This window comes from Oncorhynchus tshawytscha, linkage group LG09 (genome assembly GCF_018296145.1).
Source record: "Oncorhynchus tshawytscha isolate Ot180627B linkage group LG09, Otsh_v2.0, whole genome shotgun sequence".
Taxonomy (NCBI): Eukaryota; Metazoa; Chordata; class Actinopteri; order Salmoniformes; family Salmonidae; genus Oncorhynchus; species Oncorhynchus tshawytscha.
Genome location: NC_056437.1, coordinates 80,775,417 through 80,791,292, shown reverse-complemented (window position 1 = coordinate 80,791,292; position 15,876 = coordinate 80,775,417). Strand labels below are relative to the sequence as shown.

The 15,876-nt window shown below is 43.0% G+C and overlaps 2 protein-coding genes across 5 annotated transcripts; both read right to left on the bottom strand.

Moving 5' to 3' along the window:
- Positions 1 to 1,140: 1,140 nt before the first annotated feature.
- LOC112258855 (40S ribosomal protein SA) lies at positions 1,141 to 7,012 on the bottom strand. The gene is made up of 8 exons (XM_024433478.2): positions 6,860 to 7,012; positions 6,342 to 6,492; positions 5,810 to 5,928; positions 2,641 to 2,886; positions 2,244 to 2,372; positions 1,944 to 2,103; positions 1,701 to 1,739; positions 1,141 to 1,551 (listed from the first exon to the last, which is right to left on the bottom strand). Exons 2-8 carry the CDS (start codon positions 6,472 to 6,474, stop codon positions 1,457 to 1,459), a joined length of 921 nt encoding a protein of 306 aa, XP_024289246.1. The 5' UTR covers positions 6,475 to 6,492; positions 6,860 to 7,012; the 3' UTR covers positions 1,141 to 1,456.
- Positions 7,013 to 9,012: 2,000 nt separating this feature from the next.
- Positions 9,013 to 15,831, bottom strand: LOC112258852 (mitochondrial glycine transporter B). Of its 4 annotated transcripts, XM_042327610.1 has the most exons (9): positions 15,735 to 15,788; positions 14,390 to 14,487; positions 14,073 to 14,229; positions 11,827 to 11,951; positions 11,365 to 11,449; positions 11,071 to 11,250; positions 10,765 to 10,933; positions 10,378 to 10,544; positions 9,013 to 10,136 (listed from the first exon to the last, which is right to left on the bottom strand). In XM_042327610.1, the coding sequence occupies exons 3-9, from the start codon at positions 14,208 to 14,210 to the stop codon at positions 10,014 to 10,016; spliced, it is 987 nt and encodes a 328-aa protein (XP_042183544.1). In that variant the 5' UTR covers positions 14,211 to 14,229; positions 14,390 to 14,487; positions 15,735 to 15,788; the 3' UTR covers positions 9,013 to 10,013. The 4 variants fall into 4 exon arrangements, with proteins under 4 accessions (XP_042183544.1, XP_024289244.1, XP_024289243.1 ...); XM_024433476.2 differs by lacking the exon at positions 14,390 to 14,487 and having other exon boundaries at positions 15,735 to 15,831; XM_024433475.2 differs by lacking the exons at positions 14,390 to 14,487; positions 15,735 to 15,788 and having other exon boundaries at positions 14,073 to 14,379.
- Between the last annotated feature and the right edge of the window lie 45 nt (positions 15,832 to 15,876).

Below are 15,876 nucleotides of genomic sequence, written 5' to 3'. Positions count from 1 at the left end.
TCACAGGCCAACAAGTCTTCAATACGACAGGAAAAAGCAATGTAACAGAATTAGAACAAAGGCAATTAGAACATCACTAGATTCTATGAACAGTAGAAGCAACAAGGACAGAGGATACAAGGAACCAGCAGAAGCTCTTAAATGGCATAATTCAGAACCATCAGAATTTTAAGAGGGACTATTCAGAGATTAAAATGTCCTAGGAATTCTGTAAAACACTTCCTTTTTGGGTTGTCAAGCCAACAGTCCATGATAAGGACACATCTCTGCAAAACCCACACCAACCTCTAGTTCATGGTGGAAAAACTACAATAAAGTGATCAGCTGCAGCTTGAGTCTTTGTGCTGTGAGAACCTGAAGAGTGCTCCCTTTGCCAACCAAATAAAATATCTGCCTTTAATGCTGGTGAAAAGACATGGTGGTTTGAGTGGAAAACAAAGATGGGGGGGGGAAGAAAACAAAGTCCCTGTACATTTGTCAGTAAAAGAAAAAGGTGGCGCACTGCACTCTACTGGATAACTTCTTCAAAGGCTTGAAAAAAGTTGGGGAAACAAGTGTACAACATTTGACACCAATACTCAAGATTTTTTTTTTTTAAACTGCAGAAAGAGGCAATTGTGCATATTGACTTTGTAGAGAATTACCTGTGTAAATTCAATGAAATCCAGGCATTTCACTTTGCTCACTGAGCTCTATGTGAATGACCCCTCTGCAATCTGGGCCCATCTCTCAAAAACACTGGCCTACTTCGTTGAGCATGGACCATCAGCTCCTTTGTTTAACAGTGTGATGTCATCTCCACCTCACCTATATGATGTAATTGAGTAGAATTTGTTTTAGATTGGAAAATCAATTATAATGTTGGGCCGAAATATCTTATTTCTCATCATTTTCAGCTGTCACAAAGGCAAATTTATACATTCAGGCATGTTGAGTTATGAAAACCCTAAAAACAACTTCATAATACACAAGTTCATGTACAAATGTCTAAGTATTTTAAATTGTATTTAATTTGCAACTAAAATTGATGTTTAATGACATGGAAATTAAATTTGTCTACAGTGGTCTGAGAAATATATTCCTGAATAGTACAATTACAACCAGAGATATTATTTCTTGACAAACCAGGCAACTGGTAAATGGTGTTTCAGTAAGTTTTAATTTCCGAACGCTTACAGGGCCAAAGTGCCCAAAGTTGCTAAATCATCCAACAGTGTAATTAAAGAGCTTTACCCCTTTTGTCAGCATTAAGAGGGCTCAACATATGGCAACAGTCTAATTAAATGTTAGTAAGTTCTTTCAATGTGAAGTGTAAGCATAACAGTTGTGCTAATATTCATGTAGTATTGCTGTTAAGGTCACTTGCCTACTACACTGTAGTGTTTAAATTGTCAGGGGTCAGTTTGTACACCAAAAAAGCTATTTAGTGTACTGTCAAACATTAGGCCACCATCGCTTAGGACCAAGTAGCAGTCTCCCCACCCCATTCAGAGACCTGGGCAATAGGGGCAGCTGACCAATCCTCAGTGGCTGGCTGGGAACTCCAGTCCTCTGCAAGAGAGAAAATGTTAAAGATGTGCAAATACATGACCAACAATCACTAATTTGATATATTTGAGTAGGTTAATCAAGCAAGCCGACTGATGACAATTATGGCGAATCAATTAGAGGGAGGCTGATGTTAAGCTCACAACACTCACCAGTGAACCCCTCAGCAGCTGGCTTGGCAAGAGCAGCAGCTGAAAGTCAAGCGGAAACTCAATTAGGATTACAATTAAACATGAGACCTTTCAGACAAACACATTTGATAGGTCCTGACGTACCAAGAGTCATTTACATCCAACTCAATTAGACTTCGAAAATGCTGCCAAGTGCATCAATCAAGAACCTAAAACCAAGTCACAGCATAGTGGAACCAGATACCACATCTTCACTATCCTTACCCGCAGAGAACTGCTGGATGGGGACTGAGGGCACAGCCACTCCCTCAGACCAGTCAGCCACCTCAGGCTGGGTGAACTCAGCTGCTGGAGCAGTCCACTCTCCCTGGAACTCCTCCTTTCCAATAGCTTTCTCAGCCTCAGCCTGCTCCTCCTTCTCAATCTGCCAGGGAAAACAATGAGTTGTCAGGCTAACACAAACAGAACATACAAGATCCATTACTGTTGAGAAGGTAAGCTTGCCCTACGAGTAAATTTGGTGTATAATGGTTTAAGTAAGTGTCTAAAAGGCCTGCTTCTTACCTCCTCAGGGTCCCTGTAGAAATAGAGATCAGGCATGACCTCCCAGGGGTGCTCCCTGGAGATGGTGCCCCGCATCCTCAGCACCTCCCTGGACAGCATCCACCACATCAGACCCACAGAGTGGTGACCCTGGAGCACAGTTCAGACCATGACCAACTGCACCAGTGAGACTAGAACACCTGTCTTTTACAGAAATATGTAGCAAGGCCTATACCAAATTCCCCTCCATCTTACACACGGATGGAGCAAGGGGAGAAAAGAGGCACTGCGTTTCTGTAGCACACATCCTACACCCAGCACCGCACTGACAGGACTGCGCCGGGCTCTAACGGTGTGTAAGACAAACAACCAGTAAACTCACGTAGGTGTTAAGTGTATGAGGGCAAAGCAGTCTAACCTTGTTGTTGCAGGGGATGGCGATGTCGACATATCGGAGTGGGGAGTCAGTGTTGCACAGGGCAATGGTGGGGATGTTGACGTAAGAGGCTTCAGTCAGGGGCTGGTGGTCAGCACGAGGGTCCGTTACAATTAGGAGGCGGGGCTCCCTGAAGGCAGCCTGGATTTGATTGGTGAAGGTTCCGGGGGTGAAACGACCGTGGAAGGTGGTGGCACCAGTGGCCGAGGCAAACTTCAGCACAGCTCTCTACAAAAACGTATATGAAAGGTTATTAGCGACCAAGCTGCAGACAGCATGTGTAACACCCATCACTGCCCTTGGAATCTAAAGGCAAGTAGCATGAGACAGCATGCAGAATTGAAACGGCTCAGGTAACTATCAAACGAAAATCATTGTGCGGAAGCCCTACCAATGTTACATCTGGATTTTGTTACATTTGACATGTTTTCTTCCCAGTTTGTTATATCTGGAGTACTTCTCCTGTCCTATTCGGTGTCCTGTGTGAATCTAAGTGTGCGTTCGATAATTCTCTCCTTCCCTCTTTCTTTCTCTCTGAGGACCTGAGCCCTAGGACCATGCCCCAGGACTACCTGACATGAGGACTCCTTGCTGTCCCCAGTCCACCTGACCGTGCTGCTGCTCCAGTTTCAACTGTTCTGCCTTATTATTATTGGACCATGCTGGTCATTTATGAACATTTGAACATCTTGGCCATGTTCTGTTATAATCTCCACCGGGCACAGCCAGAAGAGGACTGGCCACCCCACATAACCTGGGAAGAAACCTAGAGGGGAACCAGGCTTTGGCCTTTCTAGGGAGTTTTTCCTAGCCACCGTGCTTCTACACCTGCATTGCTTGCGGTTTGGAGTTTTAGGCTGGGTTTCTGTACAGCACTTTGAGATATCAGCTGATGTACGAAGGGCTATATAAATCAATTTTATTTGACATAGAGAGCATCCTGACTGGTTGCGTCACTGCCTGGTACAGCAACTGCACGGCCTCCGACCACAAGGCACTACAGAGGGTAGTGCGTACGGCCCAGTACATCACTGGGGCCAAGCTTCCTGCCATCCAGGACCTCTATACCAGGTGGTGTCAGAGGAAGGCCCCAAAAATTGTCAAAGACCCCACCTACCCCAGTCAGACTGGTCACTACCGCAAGCGGTACCTGAGCACCAAGTCTAGGAACAAAAGGCTTCTCAACAGCTTTTAACCCCAAAGCCATAAGACTCCTGAACAGGTAATCAAATGGTTACCTGGACTATTTGCAATCCCCCTGCCGAACCTCTTTCACACTGCTGCCACTCTGTTTATCATATATGCATAGTCACTTTAAACCATACCTACATACTACCTCAACTAACCCGACTAACCGGTGCCCCCACACATTGGCTATCCGGACTATCTGCATTTTTTCCAGCCACCCACCAACCCCTCTTACACTACTCTGTTTATCATAAACTTATCAAAAAAGAAACATCGCTTTTTCAGGGCCCTGTCTTTCAAAGAATTCATAAAATCCAAATAACTTCAGATCTTCAATGTAAAAGGTAAAGACTGTTTCCCATGCTTGTTCATTGAACCATAAACAATTAATGAACATGCCCCTGTAGAGCGGTCATTAAGACACTAACAGTTTACAGACATTAGGCAATTAAGGTCAGTTATGAAAACTTGGGACACTTAAGAGGCCATTCTGACTAAAAAAACACCAAAAGAAATATGCCCAGGTTCCCGTGCCTTAAGCATGCTGCAAGGAGGCATGAGGACTGCAGATGTGGCCAGGGCAATAAATTGCAATGGCCGTACTGAGACACCTAAGACAGCGCTACAGGGAGACCGCACGGACAGCTGATCATCCTCGCAGTGGCAGACCATGTGTAACACCTGCACAGGATCTGTACATCCCACCTGCGGGACAGGTACAGGATAGCAACAACTGCCCGAGTTACACCAAGAACGCACAATCCCTCCATCAGTGCTCAGACGGTCCGCAATAGGCTGAGCGAGGCTGGACTGAGGGCTTGTAGGCCTGTTGTAAGGCAGGTCCTCACCAGACATCACCGGCAACGACGTCGCCTATGGGCACAAACCCACCATCGCTGGACCAGACAAGACTGGCAAAGAGTGCGGGATCGATTTGGAGGTGGAGGGTCCGTCATGGTCTGGGGCAGTGTGTCACAGCTTCATCGGACTGAGCTTGTCATCATTGCAGACAATCTCAATGCTGTGCGTTAGAGGGAAGACATCCTCCTCCCTCATGTGGTACCCTTCCTGCAGGCTCATCCTGACATGACCCTACAGCATGACAATGCCACCAGCCATCCTGTCTTGCAGGAAATCACGCACAGAACGAGCAGTAATGTCAGTGTTCTGCCATGGCCAGCAAAGAGCCCGGATCTCAACCCCATTGAGGACGTCTGGAACCTGTTGGATTGGAAGTTGGGGGCTAAGGTCATTCCCCCCAGAAATGTCCAGGAACTTGCAGAGGCCTTGGTGGAAGAGTGGGGTAGCATCTCACAGCAAGAACTGGAAAATCTGGTGTAGTCCATGAGGAGATGCACTGCGGTACTTATTGCAGCTGGTGGCCACACCAGATACTGACTGTTACTTTAGACCCCCCACCCCTTTGTTCAGGGACACATTATTCCATTTGTTAGTCACATGTCTGTGGAACCTGTTCAGTTTAGGTCTCAGTTGTTGAATCTAATGTTCATACAAACATTGTACGCATGTTAAGTTTATATGTATCGTCACTTTAACCATACCTACTACCTCAATTAGCACGAATAACCAGTGCCTGTATACAGCCTCGCTACTGTTATTATTCACCGTCTTTTTAGTTCCTTAACTTATTTATTGTGCACCTATTTTTTACTTAAATTGCACTGTTGGTTAGGGCCTCTAAGCAAGCATTTCACTGTAAGGCCTAATGAACCGGTTGTATTCGGCTCACATGACAGATAACCTTTTATTTGTTGACGTAAACCGGGCCCAATCATCTAGCAAACTTCCGACACCTGCACACAGACGTCGGTGCAAGGCTTCGTGTGCACGCATGCAGCCACATCTACAGAAACATGTCTAATTGATGGGTAAACACATATGGCAAGTATTCAGTTCCATTAATTATTCACCGTGTCCACTACGCTGCTAGTTGGAGCTGTACCTGTCCAGTGTTCCTGGAGGAGATGACGCAGACGTCAGCTGGGTTCTCAATGGCAACAATGGCACGGGCTGCCAGCAGTAGCTTCTCCCAGGTCTTCCTCAGGTTGATGATGTACACACCTGAGGACAAGGGGCAGTCAGTACACCCAGATCTGTGTCCAGTTTACCCTGCCCAAATGTGCTCCATCTAGTGAGAGAAAGAATCAGTGATCAACTCTAGTTCTGTGAGCTGAAGGGGACAGAAGCATTTGTTGTTACAGCCCAGCATTGAAACAGACATCAATTTCAACTATTCATCAAGACCTTGAATATCAATCAAATGTATTTATAAAGCCCTTTAGACATAAGCCGACATCAAAGTACTATAGAGAAACCAAGCCCAAAAATCCAAATCAGGCATGCTTGTGCTAGAACAGCAGCCTGCATAGACAGTATCCCTCCACAACCAGGGTGGGTTGACCACTGGCTTATACAACTACAAGTTGTTTTGTTCCAAGTAGTGTTTTGGGTGTTCAGGACCACCTACCACTCACCATCACTCTTTCTCTTGTAGGTGTAGTGCTCCATCTGAAAGTCTGTGTTAGTTCCTCCCAGATGGGTTCCTGCAGCCAAGAACTTAAGCACATCCTCCTCCTTCATTTGAAGGACATCTAGATTTCCGGACATCTTGACCACTTTCCCTGCCTTGAGTGCCGGAAAAAAAAAGAGGAACCAGGAGTCAAAAGAGAGAGAGATAGAGAGATATATATATATATATATATATATATATAGTATTCAACAATTATTCCAGTCCCAGACATTGTAGTTGATAGGTCCATCTACGCGTTAAATGGCCTGGCTAGTGTACTTGGCAGGACACAGTGCGCTAAACAGCATGTCAGGCACGTGTCTACTCGACATGTTAGTGTTGGCTTTATATGACTTGAAAGCTTTCAAATTCAAACATCTAGATAGACTAATGTGAAACATTCTGGACATGGTCACTGATTACTTCGTCTATTTAAGTGATGTTTGACATCTAAAAAAGCGTGAAATGTAACTTAAAACTCACCACGAAACAACGCAAAACATGTACCACGCGCGCCAAAGAGGAAGACTAAAGGAAATTACGCCAAATATATACTCAAATTTCAAAGCACACGATTGGTTGTTTCGCTGACTGGAACTATAACTGTCTAATTGGATATTTAATTCACTAGATGGCGCAAACACTCCAGCGCACTAGCAGCACAGAGTAGCAGCGTATGGTTTGGGTGAAACCGGTAACTGGAGGTCGGACAATGAGCCCATATTAAGACAATGCGATGGAAAGACCATATTAAGACAATGGGGAGACGTTGACTTCCCGGTTAGAGTGGCCTGTGTTGCAACTTTATTTGCTAGAGATACGGAGTTCCAGGTGAAGGTATCACAATATGTACATAGTGATTTTGCAATATGTTTTCCAATTCATTTTTTTGTATAAGAATAGATCAATTTCAAAAATGCCAACTTGCCTCAGGACCTCTTGGGATGGGTGCTGGAAAATATCATTTCAATGTTTTGACCAATGTCAAGGTCATGGGGTAATTACAGGTGTATGGGGTATGGGTATGACATGTACAGGGTATGACATGTTATTGCGGGAAGTGGGGTTATGTGACTGAGTGAATAAAAAATAAGCTTTTATGACTTATTGAATAGGCCACTTAAAAAGGATAATTAAGTTAATGGGGTGTTCTCAAAGTCCTTTCAGTGGCTCAATCTTAATGTATTTGCAGTGCATCTATTTTTAAAATTTTATTTAACCAGGAAAAGCCCACTGAGACCCAGAGTCTCTTTTTCAATGGAAACCTGGCCAAGAAGGCAGCAAAACAATCAATACATTACATAATTAAAACATACAGCAATACAATACAACATGATCCAGCCTAAAAAAAAGCATTTACACTCCTCTGTAACAAGTCTCCCATATTTTAAATTCATTCAGTGGCACTAACATATCTAGATGAAGCATGGATTTTAGATTATTCCATGCGTCTGGTGCACAAGAAAAGGCAGTCTTGCCTAATACTGTGAATGTCCTGGGGACTTTAAGTAGCAACCACCTAGGTATTCTCCACAGCAAGTTTACACACGTCATCTACGACCTCAATAAACTCCTAATCTGTGTCAAACTCACTTCATATGTCAGTGTACACTATCTAACTTTGAAAGCAAAGGCCACTGTGACACATGCACACTGCAGTCCTTGATATAAGGTTTCTGATGAGAATAGCTGATTGCGTTGGAACTGGGTGTCATGTCATTAAGCTAAAAAAATAACCACAAAGTTGCACAAGTTTCCAATAGGTTAACAGTGTTTGTTTTACGTAATGAGTTAGACATGTAATGCACAAACAATTAAATATGACTCATACTTAGCTAATAACAAAATGGCATACTTAGCTAATAACATGGTTTTAATGTACAAAGTGTCTAGATGAAAAAAGAATCAAATAGAGACATTGTCAAGAAGAAAACTGGTTTAGATCAGTATAGCCCTAATGCCTTACTTTGGCTTGGCTCTTGCCTTTCACTCTCCTTATCATTAACTATCCCTTTGATGTCACAACCCTGCCCCCTTCTCCCAGTCTTATGTCTGACAGCTCTGTGATAAGCATATTATCATCATGCACTGCTATTACTGTTGGTAGGTATAATGGCTGTGTATAAGGTGAAATGAAAATAAAAGCAACCTCCAGTAATGCCGTACTAATGTTGATACTGAGAATGACCCATGTACTAGAAACATTCGCTGCTCTCAAGTACTGTGTGGGCTTTTTATATGACCTCGTTGAAAAACGAGGGCAATGTTGGGTTGTAGGTGTACTTATTAACACTCAGAGACCAACTGTCATGGGATTTATGGGCCATATAAGTAGGGGATTGGTGGAACATGTATCTGGACTAAGCTGAGCTGCCTGCGTGTCAGCCTGTCTCTCTCACAGTGACCCCCTAACCACCGCCTCAGCCAGGATTCAGTATATCAGGTGTCATTTCATTTCCTTCTGAGGGCACATGGGTTGCAGTGGTGGAAAGGTTCGCCAAGGCACTAACGTCATGTCACTTTCTGTTGTTTCACAGTGTGGAGAGAGAAAGGGAAAAGGACATGGAGAAAAAGAGGTGTAAAGGGATACATGACAGACACAAAGCAAATGCCTTATATAATGAATATTAGCGGACTCATGTTGTATTCTTATATAATTGTATGTTTTTTTAAATACATTTTTTACATTTAAAAAAAAGTTATCTTCAACACACCTGCATAATTATTCACCATTACAATAAACAGTAATAAATTATATCAAATATGAAAACATGAACAATTATAATACCCTTCTAAGGCAAATCAAATGTACAGCTCAAATGGACAGCAAGCAAAGCTTATTATATGTTACAACATCTCTACCAGAATAATATCTTAGAACAGTGGCATTAGTTTGGCACAAAGGGAGGCAGGCAGACTCACTGTGGCATGAGACACTCCAGGGTTTTAGATTACGGAAGTGGTTAAAGTACATTTCCAGCTAAGGATCAGTATGTTAAGCAATTAGTGTTCTTTACCTTCAATTTAAAGACAAGCAGATACAAGTTGTGCTAAAGTCTAGAGAAAACAGGTACCTAACATTGTAGAATTCTACAGTGGGATATATATCTAAAGCCTAGAGTAGCTTAAACAGTCAGTGTGGCTGGGAGTACAGTGGCTAGTTAGGGACCAACAATATCTTACGACTTATAGTGCAATATGGAATTTTGAAAGCAGCCCAGTAGAATAATAAATGAAAGTCTTGTTTGGTGTAGCCTCACATACAATGACGACAGACAATATTGTGCAATGCAAAACTATTGCAATCCATTCAAATATACAGACATTTTAATAAAACTACTAGTCCTCATCTTTCTGTCAAAGTATGGATACCAGTCCTTGAGGTATCATATTTTTGCAATGTGTTAATAATGCTATGGCAGAATACTGTATGTCAGTGAAGAAGTCCATTGGCACACTCTCACAACTAGGCAGTCTTAAGACACAAACACAGCAGTGCCTTCCAGGGCACTCCTCACTGTACTGGTTTGTCCTCGGTGAATTGACTTTCACTTTCTTCCTCGGTCCACATTTCATTCTCTCTCTTCAGGACTTGTCATCCCTTGTTCTTGTCATCCCTCTTTTTTGTCATCCCTCCTCAGGACTTGAGCCCCATGCGGGCCATCATCTGTTCATACACCGTCCATGCCATGGCAGCAATCATGGTCCTCCTCAGAGAACGTGGCACCCCACCCCGGAAGAACCCTTGAAACCCGTGCTCCTGAGAGACGGAGAGAAAGAATGGCACATGTCAACTACAATAAATCAACCCTGATGTTTTATTACATAGTGTGACACTGTGTGCAGGCTAGAGGTCAGCATATAAGGTCAGCATATAAACACATACAGACAACAGTTTAGCCTGACCCATATAAGAACAACATCAGTATATTATAACAGTGCTATTGCCCTAAGCATAGTAACAACACTGTATTCAATAAAACACCCAGAGAGACAGTTACATTGTAAATGTATCGCACAGCGTCTGCAGTCCTCCTGTACAGATGTGGGCTGACTTGGACATGGGTTTTGACCACGTCAGCTGGCTGGGTGACTAGGGAAGCCAGGACCCCGGCCAGAATCCCACAGCTGAAGTTAGCCAGGGCCGCGTAGGGAGACGTGCTTATCTCTGGGAGGAAGAAACAGAGAGACACTATAAATTCCACTCCACACCAAACAATTCACATTGAGACAGATACGTCAAAGTTATCAAATGTGGCTTCTAGTGTAACCAATACTACTGCTCCATGTTTATGTCATCGGCGTCCCCATACTGACACTTCAAAGTGATCGCACACTAGTGAAACAAATACTAGTGTTGAGCATTAGTGTGGTGTTCTGATACTGACCCTGTGGCAGAGTGTTCTTGCCCTGGCTGTAGAACATGACATAGAGGCCTGAGAAGGGAGCATCTCTGAGGAGGGTGGCGGTCAGCCCTGAGAACAGAGCTCTGGGTCCCTCTGTTTGACACACACTGCGCAAAGCCCCCGCCACGCTCACGTAGTTATACCTGCCACTCTGAAACAACAACAGACACTACAGTAAACACCCACACATTAAACAGTACTCATGTAGTTACTGTAATCATACAGTATATAGAAAAGTATTTATCTTTTCCTTCTGGCCCCTCCCCCAGTCTCTCTACCTGAACATACCTCAAAGCGAGTCTTAAGGACAGTGACAGGTAGCATGCAGACCCCTGCCACAGTCCTGGCCCCAGCTCCCAGCAGCACAGACTCCATGGCCCCGGGGCCCTGCTCCAGGAAGTAGTGCTGCTTCAGAGAGTAGTAGGTGCTGAAGTAGATCCCTACGCCAGGGATGGTCCTCACAAACGACTGGAGGAGGAAGCAGAGCAGACATACTGTCAGAGTCATATACTCAACCCACAGATTCAACACAATATATGTGTTTCTATTTATATTACTGATCATAAAGAGGGGCCAACTTACTGGTGAGACCCCTTTCCAAAGTCCTATGAGCTTCTCTGTCCGTACAACACTTAAGAACACAGTCACCATCCCCACTCTTGCTGAACTAAAAGAGCGTAAGAGAGAGAGAAAGCCATATTAACACGTCCTATGAAACGACCTAAAAGTTATTTTTAAGTGTCTTGCAACTACGCTTCATTTCAAAATAGCTGACGTGACATTGAGTTGGTACTAGCATACAGGCCATGTGGAACCAGCATGAGTTTTATGACTCTTTGGACTCTCAATGTTCAGATCTACAATATTGCTTAGTCAATGAGGCAAGTCAATAGAGTAATGCAATGCTAGTTGGTCTCATGGTCTAGGACAAGACTGTAATCTAGAGCCAGAAATCTTACTACAAACGTAACCTCACCTGATTACTATGTGGAAGTGTGGACTATGCTGTAGAGGTGTTGACTGAGCCAGCTGAAGGCTACTCACCCAGGCTGCATGTTGCTGTGAAGGGTCTGCAGGCGGGTCTTGACCAGGTCCAGAGGCTGGAAGAGCAGGGTGGAGCATGTTCCACTGAGAGAGCCACACATAAAGGCTTTGAGAGCCGGGTGACCCTGAAGGGAAAGACGAGCAGAAAGGGGAGGAAGGGAGAGTGATAACACCGATCACACACCAGTCATGGTAGAGTGCTCTTCAGCGAGAGCCCAAAGCATGATGGGACTTATGATTGTTTAAGATGGAAAGCACCAGGCAGAGTGGGTCCTGGGAAATAGGACAAATGCACATACACCCGCTACAGTAATGCACATCACATAAATACCCACACAAGTAGTAAATACAAACATTCAGACTCAAGAATATGAGTGATTCCAACACAAAGCAATGATTGAAAAATTGTGTGTAAATTAACATGGGACCACAAAGAGAGCAGGCAAAAGGGCAAGGACTCTCCATTGAAAAACTAAGATGCACCAACCCATGAACACGCACACTATTCCCCTCCCTGCAAGTGTCACCCTACATCAAGTATGTGTTATAATGCATTATCATAATTGGCATGCTTAGTTCTTTAAACAATCTGCCAACACAAATATCAACAAAGAACTAGATGGCTGCAGAAAAAGCATCATATACACCATACCCAGTCACTCCAATTTTCACATGCTGTCATTACAGACAAAAAAAATAAGAAGCCACACACAGAATATACAAAACAACACACACATCCCTCCTACAGCACACATCCCTACCTTCCCCGGGCTACTTTTCAGTGGCTGATCCTGTTTTTCCTGCATTTGTCCGTTTTCTTCCCCTCTCTGGCTAAGCTGTTATGAACTGTGGTGGGTTGTCAGGGCAAAAGCCTCCATCCCTCTCTTCACTTCTCTATAAGCTTTCCTCAGTTTCTCTTCACAAAGCAGCTTAATCCACTGGCGTATGTTTCCACTCTCTCTCACGCACAACCTCTCAATGCTGCTTCTCCTACTCTACCCCTCATCTTTCTGCTTCCAGCTAATGCACATCTCTGCAAAATGCCATGCGTCATACATTGTAAATGTCAGTGTGTGTGTGTATGAGCGCATGCATGTTTTTGTATGTTCTGGCTTCCATAAAACTTATCACGGTTTATATTCTAGAGTGAATGTTCTTAGGGTATGTGCTGCTCTAGAACTAGTGTAAAAGTGCTTTTATTTCCTTATCACTGGGCATGAATTCTAGTACATTTCAATGTCCTCAGCTCTGGTAAATGAATGGTAGTTCCTGTACTGTGATGTAACATTGACAACCTGTACTCTTTCACTGGGACTTGAAACCCACACTTTCTCAACATGTCCCTGCCCCTCCCTTAATGAGGGTACTATGGCAACAGCCCACCAACAGTGCTTGCTGACCAATGGCAGTGTTGGCACAGGGGAGGCTTGGCAAAGCCTTGCTCACTTGTTTGGCATGTCTATGAAGATTTAAGGTGGCACACCGGAGTCTGACCTACTTCAGGGCAGAGGACAATAGTGAACTTGAAAACATTGAATATTATAGAACAGCCTGAGAAAGTGCATAGTATGAAAGTGTACTGAAACTCCCATCAGGTTAGACGAGGGGTAAGGACAACTGGGTCAATCAACTATGTCACAGAATGGTAATGTGATTAACATAGGGGCTGGATTGAGAAAGTAGTCCTGGGTGACCCTGATCCAAAATCACAGCCTGACATAAAATGCATGTGAAATCTTAACTGGGATATCGACTGCATCCTTATGTAATACATGTATCACTAGCCACTTTAACTATGCCACTTGGTTTACATACTTATCTCATATGTATACACTGTACTCGATATCATCTACTGTATCTTGCCTATGCTGCTCTGTACCATCACTCATTCATATATCCTTATGTACATATTCTTTATCCCCTTACACTGTGTATGACAGTAGTTTTTTTTGGAATTGTTAGTTAGATTACTTGCTCGTTATTACTGCATTGTCGGAACTAGAAGCACAAGCATTTCGCTACACTCGCATTAACATCTGCTAACCATGTGTATGTGACAAATAAAATTTGATTTGATTTGATTTTATTATAACCCAATTAAATATTATAACCACATCAAGAAAACATACTCAGCTATTCACAGTACAGTACATGTACAACCGTCACTGAAGTTACTCTAGAATTATTGTCCTTCAGACTTTCATTATGGATCAAATACTAAATTATCTATAAAAAATCCCACTCACCAGAGACAGTTCCATGGTTATTTTGAAAGTTGAGAATAAATTCCAATCCAATAATGTTGCCCTTGTATGATCAAAATCCTCTTTAGTCTTTTCCTCTTTTTTAATCACTTTCTCAGTCCTTACTCTCCCCCTGTCCATTCAACTTTTCCAAACGCTCCTGCACAAGAGATTACAAGTGAAGATTTCAAGAATGGGCATTTCAGCTGCACAATCCATTACATAACAGACAGAATAACCTTTCAAAACTGATATAGAATGTTACAGGCTGTAACTTAAAGCACTGGTGTTTTGCAATGTTGATACAATGTGTCCCTTACAGCAGATACTGGAGAGCTGCGCTGCCTCTGATTGATCCACCGAGGGGTTGGGGCACTCACCACAGCACAGACCCAATGTAGGAATCACCTGACACACACTATGGTTCCCATTTAAGACACACAGTTACTTATTAACTAATCAAAAGATCACCACCCAGCACATACACCCTGATCACACTGCACATGTTTCTCATGAGTGTGTGTGTGCACATCTGTGTGAGTATGTGTATATGTCTCTGTGTGTGGTGTGAACATGTGTGTAATATGTGGAGGGGGGCCCTGAAGCCTCATGCTCTCAGTACTTTTTGAGGAGGCACAGGAGGACAAATTAAGTTTGAAAGTGCCTTTTAGTCCAGGACTGTTTTTAATGTGTCCAGACTCCAGACCCTTAAATCTTGATATACATTTTTTATGGAATATGTTCTGTCATTTCAAGACATTACTTTAAATGGGTACAGACAGACATCTCAATCGGCATACATCTATGTGACTGATTTTGTGATTGAGTCAAGTGACTCAGCACACATTACATACATTGAAACAGATTAATACAATGAATGACTATTGTTAATGTAACACAGACATCGCCAAATGACTAGGTGCAAACTCATTCAGCCAAAACTTAGCACGGAACTGGAATAGGAGTGATGATGATCCGGGGTTATAGAACTGTTGCAGAATCAGGACAGGAAAGACGGACAGGAATGAATTTGCACTCCCGTGTAAACCTCTAATGTACATGTCGACTAACATTCAAGGTAATTAAAAAATATTTATATTAATATGAGCAACATTTATCGCAGGTCTCACACTAGATAATTTTCAATCATGTTAAACAGAGGCCTACAGTGATCTTCTTTGGAGCTATATGAATCTCAGGATTCCCACGCAGTTATTTAGGCCTCGTTCTCGTGCTAGTCGGCACTAGGAAACTCTGACTTGGAAACATGAGCTCTGAGTTTCCAATTTTAAATGACCAGAATCAACTAATAGTAAGCTCTAATACAAAACCCTAACAATCATGAACAGGATAGTTGTCAGAAGCGTTTCCCAGTCCAACACATTTATACCGAAAATCGTACGTCTAATACAATTTAAATTAATTAGAATGAGAACAAAACCCGAAGACAAGTTTGTTACAAAACGTGCATAATGAGAATAGGAACTCACATTTATAAATGTATAGAGCAAAGCATTGAACTGGAGAATGGACAAAAGATGTAATCAACAGAAACAGGCATCTGTAATTATTTGATTAAACAATGTAAGGGCCATTCGCTGAAATAGTGTAGCTTACAATAGGCCGTTGAATTAACACAATATACAAACGACATTCAGTTCTCACCCAAATCTGTCCATCAGTGTGCAATATTCTGTTTAAACCGGTTGAGACTTGCTTCGTTATGCCGTTTGTCCTGGGGAACCATTGCAACTGGGATTTTTTTCAGAGTCAAGACTGTCCTCTTGTGGTCATGTCTGAGATCACG